Source organism: Asterias amurensis, chromosome 17 (genome assembly GCF_032118995.1).
Source record: "Asterias amurensis chromosome 17, ASM3211899v1".
Classification (NCBI taxonomy): Eukaryota; Metazoa; Echinodermata; class Asteroidea; order Forcipulatida; family Asteriidae; genus Asterias; species Asterias amurensis.
In genome coordinates, this window is record NC_092664.1 from 8,243,309 (window position 1) to 8,256,869 (window position 13,561).

At 39.3% G+C, this 13,561-nt stretch overlaps 1 protein-coding gene across 9 annotated transcripts in view; it reads left to right on the forward strand.

Moving 5' to 3' along the window:
• The window catches only part of LOC139949924 (protein scribble homolog), a 121,165-nt gene that overhangs the window by 77,561 nt on the left and 30,043 nt on the right, over positions 1-13,561 (forward strand). For 8 of the 9 annotated variants that reach the window (XM_071948500.1, XM_071948504.1, XM_071948508.1 and 5 more), the window contains 9 exons: positions 1,078-1,170; positions 5,136-5,228; positions 6,499-6,579; positions 7,480-7,606; positions 8,793-8,974; positions 10,063-10,239; positions 10,520-10,636; positions 11,638-11,700; positions 12,088-12,336. In XM_071948500.1, coding sequence (XP_071804601.1) covers positions 1,078-1,170; positions 5,136-5,228; positions 6,499-6,579; positions 7,480-7,606; positions 8,793-8,974; positions 10,063-10,239; positions 10,520-10,636; positions 11,638-11,700; positions 12,088-12,336 — 1,182 coding nt within the window. The remainder of the gene's footprint in view (positions 1-1,077; positions 1,171-5,135; positions 5,229-6,498; positions 6,580-7,479; positions 7,607-8,792; positions 8,975-10,062; positions 10,240-10,519; positions 10,637-11,637; positions 11,701-12,087; positions 12,337-13,561) is intronic. The other variant, XM_071948503.1, reaches the window with a different exon arrangement.

The following is a 13,561-nucleotide window of genomic DNA, read 5'->3' on the forward strand; positions in this document are numbered from 1 at the left end:
ACAGGGAATTCCGCGCTTACTTCAAGCGTGTTTTGCGGGGAAGTTTTGCTTGTGCATGTGCAAACTCCATGTTACTTTGCATTCTTAGGCGGTAGGCAAAGCCATAAAATTGGGCCCTGATCTACAATGTGCTAAGAAAAAGAAACATTTTTGCTTTAAAAAAATACATAATCTGATTTTTTTTTTTTTTTTTTTTTTTAGAATTTCAAGAAGACATCCAAGAAGAAAGATTTCTTTCTGAATGTTTTACATTTCCATAAACCAGAAGAAATATAGACTTCTTGCCGCGGTTGAAGAGCCATATATATAAAAGTATTTTTAAAATATGTTTTTTAAAACCATTTGAGCAGGACTTTTAAAATCTTGTCTGTGTAGTTCCTTGTAAAATAAAAATCACATCGATAAGAATTGCACACGTAAACAGATTTTTACATAAATGAATGAAACAACAGAATTATTGATGTGATTTTTATTCGTAAATAACGTGTGTTTAATTGACTAAAGACAATAATGTGTGTATGAAAAGCAAGGCAAGGGGAAAGTTATGATTGTATTTTTAGAAAGAGAAAGTAGTTTTTGTATCAATGTTTTTACTGCCTTTCACCAGTCAAAAATCATCTTAAAATAATTGTTCCACCATAACACCGTATTTAATATTACGCTTCTAATAATGGGTCCCCATTTTAAAAACTTTTTAATTGAGAGTTCACCATTTTTTGTCCTGTTGTTACATGTATATTAATCTTAGTCATTATTAAAAAAGTTATCATTATTTGTAAGAAATTAATCTCATTGAGTATTGTTTATGCTGTTGTGATAAAAAAAAAACTTGTTTCTCCCAAGGCATACTAAACAAAAATTACTACTCATACCCTGCTTTTTTTTTCGTTTGAGTTTCTTTTGAAAAGTTTGCTTTTAAAAACAATTGTTGTAAAAAAATAAAAAAATAAAAAGAACCTCTCCCCCGACAAAACAAAAACAGAAGCTATTTCATGACTAACATTCATTCCACCATCGCTTCCCTCCAAACCTTCCTCCCCCCATCCCTTACCCCCTTCGCCCCCGATGAAATTACAGCCGGCCCAAATCTTGGAGGATAGCGAAGGGAAGATGCAAGAGAGGCCGGGTGTGAAGTTCGCGCCCGAGCCCAAAGTCCGGCTAGTCCAGGAGGTTAGTCTTAGATGCAGCAGTTTTTCTTCTAATTTTTTTCTTCTCCCCTCTTCTTCATCTGTTTTTTGTTTTTTGGTTGATGTGGCCATTAAAGTAGTTTTTTTTTCTTCCCTTCATCGGATTTGCTTGAATAGAACAGACGTAGATTTCATGTTTGTTGAATGATTGTTTTCTCGTTTAGAAAGTTAGTTATGCGGGATGCTTGAAAAGAAATTCTGACATGAAGTTGGAATCGCACATGGTAGCTTCATCATCCATTTTCGTTTTAAGGATGTCATGCTTTATCATGCTGCTTTTGGGTCTGGACTGCAACAACTCTTAAAAGAAATTTTATTTTTCTGGTGTTATCACAAACCTTACTAGATTGTATCTCCAACATACAAAGTTTCAAAACCTACTCATGGGAGATATTTCCATAGTGTTACCACAAAGCTCTCTGAACTGTATCTTCACCATGCAAAGTTTCAAAATTTAAAACGGTGTAAAAATGACATTTTTAAAATATATTCTTTCAGAGCAAAATTTGAAACATTACATCATTTCATGTCAAAATGAAACATTAAATGTATGAAATTTTTCCGTTGTCACAATGGCAGATTGAATGTTGTTTTGATTGAATATTATAACAATTTATGAATGTAAAAACAAAAGCTTACCAGAAAAAAAAATATATGTATAACCCATTGACATAACATCTCTGAAATGGAACCTTTTTTGTTACAAAATATACTCTGGAAGGGGATATCAAACATAATGGCATTTTATACCGTTTTAATGCGAGGTTAGAGACTTGTAATTTTTTCCCCTTTCAAGCATGGACTTTCTTCTTGATAGGGCACAGGCATTTTCTTTTTGGAAGACTTGGATCATCTTAAAGTCTGTGGGAAGTTTGCGCATATTATCTGCACGCAAGTCGCATGATCTGCACTGATTCTCTAGTATGTAAATGGGAGAAACCCGCACTCTATCTATAGGGAAAACAAATGGTCTTTACACTGGTGTTTTCCTTATAGGTTTGACTGTCAAATGAAAGTGCTCTTTCCTCAATTGAAAACATTTCTCCGGTACATGAGTAAAAACCAAATCATCATTGCAATTTTGCCAAAGCAGAAATATGTTTGTGCTGTAATTTACTGAAAGTTTAAGTTGAACTGGGAGCAGATCCCCCTTTCCTCGAGAAGAAGAAGAAGCAGAAGAAAAAGAAGAGAAAGCAAATACTAGAACTTTCCATTCAACAACAACAAATCATAACATTTGCCTTTGGGAATCCAACCAGCTGAATATGTGGCTTCTATTCTACAAAATACTGGACCATGTTCTGCCATGAAATTACCCCAAAACACACAAATTTGAGGGCCATTTATGTGAATCAATATATTTTACTTGAAAAATATTTTTAAAAACCATATTCATTTCATTACAAATGCTTTTTTTATAGCCAAAAGTGTCATATCACAATGCAATGTGCCCCTTGTAGAAAGGTGTCAAACACAATGTACTTTCATTGAAAATTGAAGTGCCTGTCATCTCATCTTAAGTGAATGCCAAACTTCCTGGGGGGTAATTTCCATACAGCATGTAAGCATATTTAAATCTGCTTACAAAGTCATACTTCAACTAAAGTTTAGAAATCATAGCGCTGTTCATAAATCATAACGCAAAGTCCACCTGCAACCAGTTCCCTATTTCATAAAGCACTAAGAAAATGCTTATCACAGAAAAAAATAATGCGGAGCAAAAACAGGTGATGAAGGAATGCGAAGCATGCTTTGTTTGACAGGTTCCCTGCCAAAAGTGCGTCAAGCAGCAACATGTTGCTAGTTGTAAGCACCATTTTAATGGCCCTCCTATCGTCACAGCTTTATGAAATTGCCAGTTTTGCTTGCCAAAGTCAAATTTTTGAAATCTGCTCTCTGCACACCAACAAAAAATACTACACAAACCAAATAAAAAAATTATAAAACAATGGCTACCAGCCAAAACACCATGTGATAAACATTGGCTGTGCTTGGTTCTCTGCCAAGTGTTGTTCTACGTGTATCTGCTGTTAATAAAAGTTGGGTTGTGAATAGACTGCAAGTCTGGTTCGTATGAAAATCTTTGGGCCCTTGAAAAGTGCACCATTCTGTTTCCTTCAAATGGTTTTCAAGTGTTAGGATGGAACCAAAGGCTCAAAACATTTTTGATACACTCTCGAGTCTTACAGGGTGAAAAGATATCCTTGAGTTGAGATTTGAATAGTATCTTGTACACTGACTTACCGAGTCACAATATATTGCTTAAATTTGAATTCCTCAAACTAGAGACAGTCACTATGTCAAGTGATATACATGTACAGGACAAGCTGTTATAGCAATCTCTATATGAGCAAACCCTGGTGCCGTTGTGCTTTACATTTTTATTTAGAATTTGTGTATCATGGGCAAAAACAGCGCAAAAGGTTGCCTAGGGTTTCATAGCACATTGCTCTATTGTATGAGGAATTCAAATTTATGACTAAACATGTAAGTTTAACATACATTATTCAAATCTTGGAAGTGGATTATTGGGCCCGCGAATGTGTGGCGAAACAGTTCAAACAGTTAGCACACACAAAGAAAAGTCATAGTAAATGCAAACTCAGGACATGAACATGCAATGACCGGATTAATAATTTATCGGCACTCCACCTACATGTATCTAGCCCTCTGTTGGCAGTCGCCCTATTTACCCAGTTTCCCTTGTGGTTCATTACTTGACGCGTAAGTCCATACATTTGCCCATACCGTCAAAGCTGATTGGTCGGATAGAGTTTCTCGATTGACCAATCACAGAAAAAAGACAAGATCCCCAGCTCTTTAAAAACTGGTAAGAATGTGGTTGTTTATTGTTTTTGTTTACTGCTTTTTGTTGAGCATTATGTTATACTGTATTTATGTAACTTTTATGTCTTCTCGCTGCCCTTTGTGCGGGTTTGAGCTTCCGCAATTCATGCCCTAAACATTTTTGTTGTCGCCCAACTAACACATTATTCTAACACAACATACACCAAGCTGGTCCAATGTTATTGAGCTACTTAACTGTAACACACAACCAAACATCGACAGATCATGTTTTAATTTTAATATATTAAATGCAATTCTAACAGTGTGGACAGCGTTTCTGATTTTCGCTAACAATCCACAGGTCATGAGTTGTTAAACATGAACAATTTGAGTGTAAGCTTTATACCTCTATAAAATTGGACTAAGTTTGCTGATCATTCATATTTCCTCATCTCTTGTCAAATTAATCTTTTTTAAATTCATATATCGGAACTATACCTCATATAAAAAAAGAATAGCTGAATAATAGGAAGTATTTAAAGAGTACATTTCCACAAGTATTGTATTAGTAGCCATTCCACCGAAAGTAATTTTCATGCAGCCTCCAACATAGTTCCTTGTCTCCACAGCAGTAGTTAAAAATAAATTTCATTCCATCCAAAAGTGGATCTGACTATTTTTTTTATCTGGCCTCTCCTTCTATTTACAGTGATTTGAATAGGTAAACAAAAATACAAAGACAAATAAGCCGCTTGTGAGTTAGATTTGAACAAAGTCTGGTGCCTTGAGTAGCTTAGTCAAAAGTTACCAATTAATTATGAATTCCTCACACTATAGAGACAGTTGCTATGTCAAATGGTTTTGGGCAAGCTTTTGTACAGCAACCTCCAGAAAAGCAAAACCTAGTACCATTGTGCCAAACATACTCATTCAGAATAGTGTATGGGTGTTCACCACCTCTTACCTTCAAAGTTTGCTCTGAATCTTGTGACAGGGTAGTCAGTTCCATGGTCCGAGGAATTCTAATTTAAGCGGTAACTTGTGACCAAGCAAGTCATTGTACAAGACTTTATTCAAATCTAACACTCGGCATTACACAGACATTACCAGTACTTACTCTCGAGAGTCAGTTTCTCTTGATGTGTTTTTTCTCTCCTACAGAAAATCTCAATCAAGCTTTGCAAAGATTCCAACGGTCTCGGGTTCAGCATCGCTGGGGGCAAAGGTTCCACTCCATTCAAAGGCACAGACAATGTAAGTCAACTTGGTTTATTAGTTTTGGTTTTTTACCCGTACACCGATGTGTGTTAGCACTATATACTCAGTACTTTTCTGAGTCCTGTGAAAAAATATCACAGGCATGTTACTCGGGTGGGATTCAAACACACGACCTTTGCAGTTCTAGAGCAGTGTCTTACAAACTAGACTATCGAGGTTGCCTGGTAGCTAGAGGCAATTTGAATCCCATGTTTTGGCAGCGGGTATCGCAACGATATAAGAGATGTTAAATTTTCATCAAGGATAAAGAATATTAGTTTGGTTCAACTTGGTTTCTCATGCATGCGAAAAGAAAAAGAATTCTGCAGCTGATTTGACAAACATAATGCCATGGCATAAGTCCACTAGTCAACGAATTCTGAATTCCCCCATAGATTCACTCGGGAAAGAATACTAAGGGAAGAAAAGGGTAGCGACGAGTTCTTCAACGGCTGTTTAAAGCCAGCAGGGTCGGCAGTTGTTGGATAAAGGCCCGAGCCCAAGGCGAGGGCATTTATCGCACGGCAACGACCCTGCAACGTTTTAAACGGACGTTTAAGATTGAGTCACTACTCTTTTATTCCCATTCATAAATGCCCTTTTGTTAAAAAACGGGGAAAAAATACAATGATAGACACTTTAACAATTGAAAATTTGAGGTTTGAAATATTTTTCAAATGAATTGCGTTCCGCGTGATAATCTTGGGCGCCCGACACGCGGAAGCCAGCTTGTTATAAACAGCTCCAGCTGGTCATTATCAAAGTTTTAAACACCCCTACGTGATGCGCTCTCCACCGATAGGAGTGGAGAAACTGTCTGGGGTATTTATGAATATCAGTTAAATGCCACTGCAATTGTGTTGACACCATTACAATTGACCATCATTTTAAAATGACAATGTAACTAAAAATAACATGAAGGAACTTATTGTTCACTGTCATTACATCTACATTTATGCTCACCGAGCGTAGCAAAAAAAAGGCTGCTCAACTTTAACATATAGTCTTCAAAGACTAAAGTCTTCAAAGAATGAAAGTTTCTGTCATAAAAGAAGTGCTTTTGAAATCCTAACAGACTTTGAAGGGGTAAGTAATCCTGTTTCAGCCCCAGGAGTAGGTGGCAACGTGCCTCTGGTGGTCCAAGTCGTTTTTTTTTTTTAGTGTAGCTCTCGCCTTTTGGAGTGGCTGTCTGTTGCCTTGTGATGATAGGGGATTTCTCATAAAAATAATGATTAATTTTGTATTGATGTTTTCTTCCGCTTTGCAGTCAATATTTATATCGAGGATAACGGAGGGTGGAGCAGCCGACCGTATTGGTGTTCTGCTCGTAGGAGATAAAGTCATGGAGGTGAGTGAGTCTGGATAATGTCATACTATCCCAGAGTTTTACAGGCTACTCTGATAGTGGGAACGTTGTTTATATTACATGTACACAGCAATTTCTATAGACCATGAAGACTTGTCAAAACCAGTGATTTCATTGGATGCAATTATTTCATTGGATAAACGTGCAGTGACGAAAGCTTTCCATGTCTCTGTTTTGATTGGTCTGAGGTGTTGTGGGTGCTGCTGACAAACATCACCTCCGACCAATCAAACACCCATATGGAAAGCTTACTTTTGGTCGTCTGCATGCTGTGTGCACTGTGTATTATGTACAGTACATGTCCTTACATAGTTGTTGTTTTATATGTACATAGGATTTGACTTGATTCTCAATGTGAAATTAATGTAGGCGAAAGTTGATTAGGGTTGACAAAGGCTCAATGGCAGATCTTTGGCTTTATTTTGAGCTTTGAAGTGTGATGTCAGATGCTCAGGCTTCAGACCATGTAACCTATCACATCACATGTTTGCAAAGAGACTCAGAGTCTTGATTTCAAACGATGTGACCTATATTTACATTCAAACCGCCCTCTGTTGACAAAACACTGTATACGTCATGTTTAGCCGGGCAAAAAGACGCGTAGTCATGATAAGATTGCATACACTTTCTCACTGGCTGCCAAAACACAAAGGTTTTGCCCGGCGGTATGCACGCGAATCATGTTACCGTTTTCGAGTGACGTCGGAGGTCACGTCCTCCATATTTTATGGAGTCTGATTTGACCTACTGCTGATATGAAGAGGGTCACACCACAAAACGTATTCAGCTATTAGATGTCTATTTTATGCTTGTTATATTAAACTGCCATACGGCAGCATGACTTGCCCCTGGTGACACTATCAATTCGTTTCTCATAACTAGATTAACAGCGTTGACATGGAGTTTGCGAGACATGACCAAGCGGTGGCGCTGTTGACCAGCACAAAGGTCATCTCAATGATTGTATTCCGTGAGTCCATGGAGGTGGAGCACCACGAACCGATTGTCAGTAAGTTAAGAAACGCCCATGGTGTTTGTAGTTCAACACCAACCTTTTTTTCTGATGTTAAGGTTTGAAGGTCGTAATTGTACTGCCTTATTGGACAAATTTTGATTGGAAACAAGCAGGGAGTGTGAAAATTCAATTTAAGCCCAAGCTTCACAACACAAAATGTAACTCAGTAATTATTTTTTGCATTTTGTGTATCCAAAAAATTACGAGACACCCAGTTGTAACAATGTGAATTACATGCCATTTGGTTGGTAACCCGTTTAAGCCCCAGAAAATTATTGCAAGGAATACCCATGCAGTGAGGTAGGGACTGAAATCCCAGTCGTGATTCGAACTGGGATCCTAGAGGTGGAAGGCGAGTGAAGATACTACTCATAGAGTTACATATAAGAACTAGAGGGCGCACTGGTGATGCAGCTTGCACAAACGCAACGGGACCGCAAGGAGACACGCGCGCCATTCTGTACGCGCGTTGAATATGAAGTACACGTTGGAATTTGTGTTTATTGAACACTACGCGATGCCGTTTTGTCAACTTACAAAATGGCTGCACAAACACGCGCTGTGCGATGCTGTTTTTGTTCAACGTAGAAAATGGCAGCATGCGTGCAGGCCGGGGCGCATATATAGGCCAGTGCGCCCTCTAGTTCTTATATATATCTCTATGATACTACTACATCAATCCTCCGCTTGCATATTGAAAGGTAAAAGTCTAACTGATGCAGGCCTGGATTTTCATTTTGAGACGACAAGGCCATTTTCCTTTTGTAAAGGCCACTTCCACTGTAAAATCTGCATGTCTGTGGGACACATTTGAAGGGGCATGAAGGCCATGAACAGGGGTAATTGGAGGCTGTGGCCTCTGTGTAGTAATTTCAGGGCCCAATTTCATAGAGCTGCTGAGCACAAAAATTTGCTTAGCATGAAATTTCTTCCATGATTAAAATAGGAATACCAACCAAATTTCCATTTGTTGCATATTGCTTGTTACTGGTATTCAGCTGATGTTTGCTCATCCTGAAAATCATGTGGAAATTTTGTTGGTGATCCTGTTTTAATCGAGTCAGAAATTTCATGCTAAGCAAATTTGTGTTCTTAGCAGCTCTATAAAATTGGGCCCTGGTCTGCTCATGTCTAACTGAAAATAATCGAGGAGTATTATTTGTATATCTTTTTCTCTCAGAACATGAACCCCCTGAGTATTACAATCAGCAGGGTGGTGATTACGCTAATCATGTTGAACCTGTAGTAGAGGACATCAGGCTGGTGCGTACCGGTGGTCCCCTTGGTCTGAGCATCGTGGGTGGGATCGACCACTCTAGCCACCCCTTTGGCGGCAACCAACCTGGTGTTTACATATCAAAGGTAAAGGTCTAGTTTCCTGTCTCTTTAAGTGAATTACGCCTTGAAAATATTAGGAGGGGGGAAGACTCTTTTGATTATGATGTTGGGATGTGTAGAGCTGGTATAAACCAACAACCTTTGCCAATCTTGAGCAGGGCCCAATTTCATAGAGCTGCTTAGCACAAAAATTTGCTTAGCATGAAATTTCTTCCTTGATAAAAACCAAATTTCCATTTGTTGCATATTGCTTGTAACAGGTAGTCGGGTGTGGTTTGCTTATCCTGAAAATCGCATGGAAATTTGGTTGGTAATCCTGCTTTTATCACGGCACAAATTTCATGCTAAGCAAAGTTTTGTGCTTAGCAGCTTTATGAAATTGGGCCCAGATGTCTTACCACTACCATTGAGCTTGCTAGATAGCTAGAGGCAGTTTAAGTCCTATATTTTTAGCAGCTTGTACCACAACAATTTAATAGATGTTAAATTTGCATCAGTTACATAGAAAACATCTGCTCTAGAATGGCAAATGTCAAGGGTTCGAATCCAACCAGCGCGTCTTTCCAGTGCGGCTGCTTTGAGTTCGGTGGTGTCACAGTGTGACCATTCTCGGATGTTGTGAACCCTGCACATCTTTGGTTGGCCCACGGAATGATGGTATCCCTCTGGATTCCTATCCTCAATGGCTGCTGGTCTTTGACAATTACCAAAGCATACCCTGCTTTAAAAGCCATTGGACACTTTGGGTAAACAGTAATGTCCAAGTCCCACACTTCGTGTATCACACCTTCTATATAAAATAACAAACCTGTGAAAATTTAGGCTCAATCGGTCATCGGAGTCGGGAGAAAATAATGGGAACACCCACCCTTGTTTCCGCAGGTTTCGCCGTGTCATGACATGTGTTTAAAATAAATCCGTAATTCTCGATATTGATATTGTTTTAATGTTTTCTCAAAAAGTAATCCATTTCGTGGAGTAATATTTCAAGAGAAGTCTTTCACCATTACCTTCTGTAAACCCTGTAAGTTATTTGTAAATCTGTGAACTTTTATTTTTTTTCTGTACCGAAAGTGTCCAATGGCTTTAACTAGATTTTCCTTCTATTTCAGATTGTTCCTAACGGGTCAGCAGCTAGAACAAACCTTTGCGTGGGCGATCGCATCATTAGAGTGAATGGGGTTGAGATGAAGCACGCCACGCACCAAGAGGCAGTCACAGCGCTCCTCTCCAACGCTCATGAGATCCTACTAAGAGTGAGTCACGACGCTCCACCAAGTGGACTACAGGTCAGTGGTTTATTTAGATGTTCTTCCCAATAAGGGAACTTTGCAAAGAAAAATGCAAGAACTTTTAGTTGCCCAGATTTGAAACTTGTATTGTTATATACATTTTCTTATGTATTAACCTTTGGCGCATCCGAGGGACGCGTGCGGAAGGACCAGCTTCATACTTTTTTTAATAACTACAAAGTGGATCAATTCTGTTGATTTTCTTGCTTGAGAGAGGCGCACAGGCTAGTGTCAAGAGTGAGCCGCAATGACAATTTTTCATTTTTCATCTTTGCAGGAGATCACCATTGTCAAAGCACCCGGAGAGAAACTTGGCATCAGCATCCGAGGAGGCAATAAGGGGCACCCAGGCAACCCCCTAGACAAAAACGATGAGGGTATATTTATATCAAAGGTAAGTCAAAACAATAACTAGTTCTTATATACATGTAGAATACTTTTCAATAATGTACATGTATCAATGCACTGTACATTAGTGCCCTAGTCATTGGGTCAGTTAAATTCAGGAATGTTATAACATTTCTCAACCCTAGGGTGAGTATACAGCCCTGAGAGAAAATGATGACTGTGAAACAAAATGCACATGATGATAAGTTTGTTCATGTGTTGGATGTCGCTAAAAGAGAGCGCTGTTCGTGCGTGTATACAAAACAGTACCACGATCGTAAAAAGCATGACAAGTAGAATAGCGCCCGGGGATGACGTCACACAAGGGTAGTGCGCATGACAAGTAGAATAACTCCCGGGGAGCTTTTACTTGTCATGCGCATTTACCACTTGCGTGAATACTCACATGCGCACTTGGTAATTAGCAAAATTAACGCCTGGCACGTGATGATGATTGGACCAATGAGAACTCGACTCTCAGGTCATGAATATGTATGAGGTATAGTATCAACTACTATCCTAACTACTATCCTGTGTCTCAAACGGGGTTCCAACCCACACTTAATGACTTAACCTGGGCCTAATTTCATAGAGCTGCTTAAGCACAAAATTTGCTGAAGCTGATAAAAATCCTTGCTGAGTAAATTTAGATTAAGACTCCACTCAATTGTTATGCTAAGTAAACGGCAGATGGCCAGTACATGTGAAAAAATAAGCAAGCTATTTTCGTGCTTAGGCAAATTTTGTGCTTAAGCAGGTCTATGAAATTGGCCCCAGAACTTAAAACATTCGGCCATAGGGGGTGGGTCCTAGGTATAACTTGGGATTGGAAACCTCCTGGAAACTGTCTTGGCAAAGAGAATGAGGTTTGATATATTAAAGCTGGGCAGTGGTTTGGTACTGGGTATAGTATGAGGTAGGAAACCTCAGTAAAGGTGGGTAGGTTTAGAGATGGTTTCAAGCATTTTGTTGTTGTTATATTTAAATCTTAATTTATTTCTCTTGAAGGTTAATGAGATCGGAGCTGCATCGAGGGACGCAAGGTTAAATGTAGGGATGAGAATCTTAGAGGTAAGTGATTGCAGCTTTTTTCAGTAAATAAAATTCACTGTCAAAGATTTCTCGTATTCAAGATCGTAAATGGCTGCGTTCCTCAGTATCTCTGTGACCTCGCCTCACTCAAACAATCTGGTCAGGTGTTTAAGATCTTCAATTTCGGTTAGCTCAACCAAGATTTAGAACCAACCTTTGCCAATGCTGCACCTGCCATTTTGAACAAGCTTCCTGCCACACTTTGAGAATTGAAGTCCCACTAGTTTTTCCTTTCAATTGTTCTGAACATAACTTTTGTGCCACCATTGTGCCACCATTTTTTTGTATGAACGCGCATTGATTGGTTTTTATAAGGAAAGGTTTCTATCAAAATAGACGAAAATGTGTCACCCTTTATAAATGTAGGTAAACGGTCAAAGCATGCTCGGGGCAAGACACGGCGATGCTGTACGGGGACTGCGAAGCTCCGGCGAGCGCATCCAGCTGTTTGTCTGCGACGGGTACGACCCCGGGGAGGTCGCATTCTGGCAGGCGCGACCCGGAGTCGTGGGTAACCCACTGCAACACTTTGACAGCAACAAAAGGACCAGTCAGGAGAGTATATCATCCATCGATCGGGAAATGACAACGGAGGAGCTTAACCGTCTGAACCAGGTGGGTTTGTTTGACCTGGCATGACCTTTAGCATTTGACCTTTGACCCTTGGTGCGTTATACATAGATCCTATGGTGTAACTGGTCATGACACTTGTGTCTTTGAGCAAGTCACTTACCCATAATTACTTCTTAAAAGTTGGGAAGGTAGTGCATTCTACTCTACCAGCCAGGCTCCTAGTGGGGGTAACTGGTAGACATGAGGTCATCAACTGATGAATTACATATTTTTGTGTCAGTGCCAAAGTGTATTTCTCAAATAGCGATAGTTTGAAATTGCCTGAACTTATCTCGCTTAAAATAGCCCTAATGAAGACACACACAAGTACGCGCCAATAAACAATGTTCTTTGCAAGTAGCATTTTCGTGCGAGAAACAACCTTTTTGCAAAATCAAAATACAAGGATTTTGCACAAACAGGACGATATAACTCTCTGGGATCACTATTGGTGAGGTCAAGCAAGGTCGTTGCTCATTCTCAGCGTAAAGTCATACAGCGATAAAGCAGAAAGTTTGGTTTGCTGATTTTTTATGAGCAAAAGTAAACAATGGATCAGTCAGAACAATGAGTTACATGTAGTAGCATGGCTCTTGGGCTGGTGGTACCTTTTTTTGTCGATCGTATTTTTGTGCTGAGTGAAACATATGTGCCTACCGATTCGGAAAAGAGCCTCTGGTGTTTTAGTGAGATTGTTTAAAATAAAAGTGAGCAAATAGTATATTTCCAAGAAAAGAAGTGTCAATACAGTAGGAAGTCAGATTTGGAAGCGTGTTTTTGAGCACTGTAGGATTATATAACATTGCATCTTGGTTTGTTGCTAACTGCATTGTGTTTGGACCACACCCAAATCATGTCACCCATCCTGCACCCATCTCGCCTCCTTTCTTGCATCCATCTCGCCTCCTCCCGGCATCAGAGCCTGCTACTCCCAACCCAGTCTTCTTTCTTGTGTCTTCTCTCCATGGTCTTGATCTTTCCTTCATATTCTTTGTGCTTTCTCCTTCAATCATTGTGCAAAGAGAGTATTGTTTTCTCGCAAACACTTTCAGGCCGGATTAAAACTTCTCACTAACTGGAACACTCTCAAGCCAGTGATGAAAATTGTTGACGTTCCCTTGTCTCTGTTAATGTCATAACAACTTGGTCAACATTTCACAATCCCTTCTCAAACACACAATCTTATGGATGCGGTGTATGGGGTCCTTCCATCGTTTTTCTTTTTCCA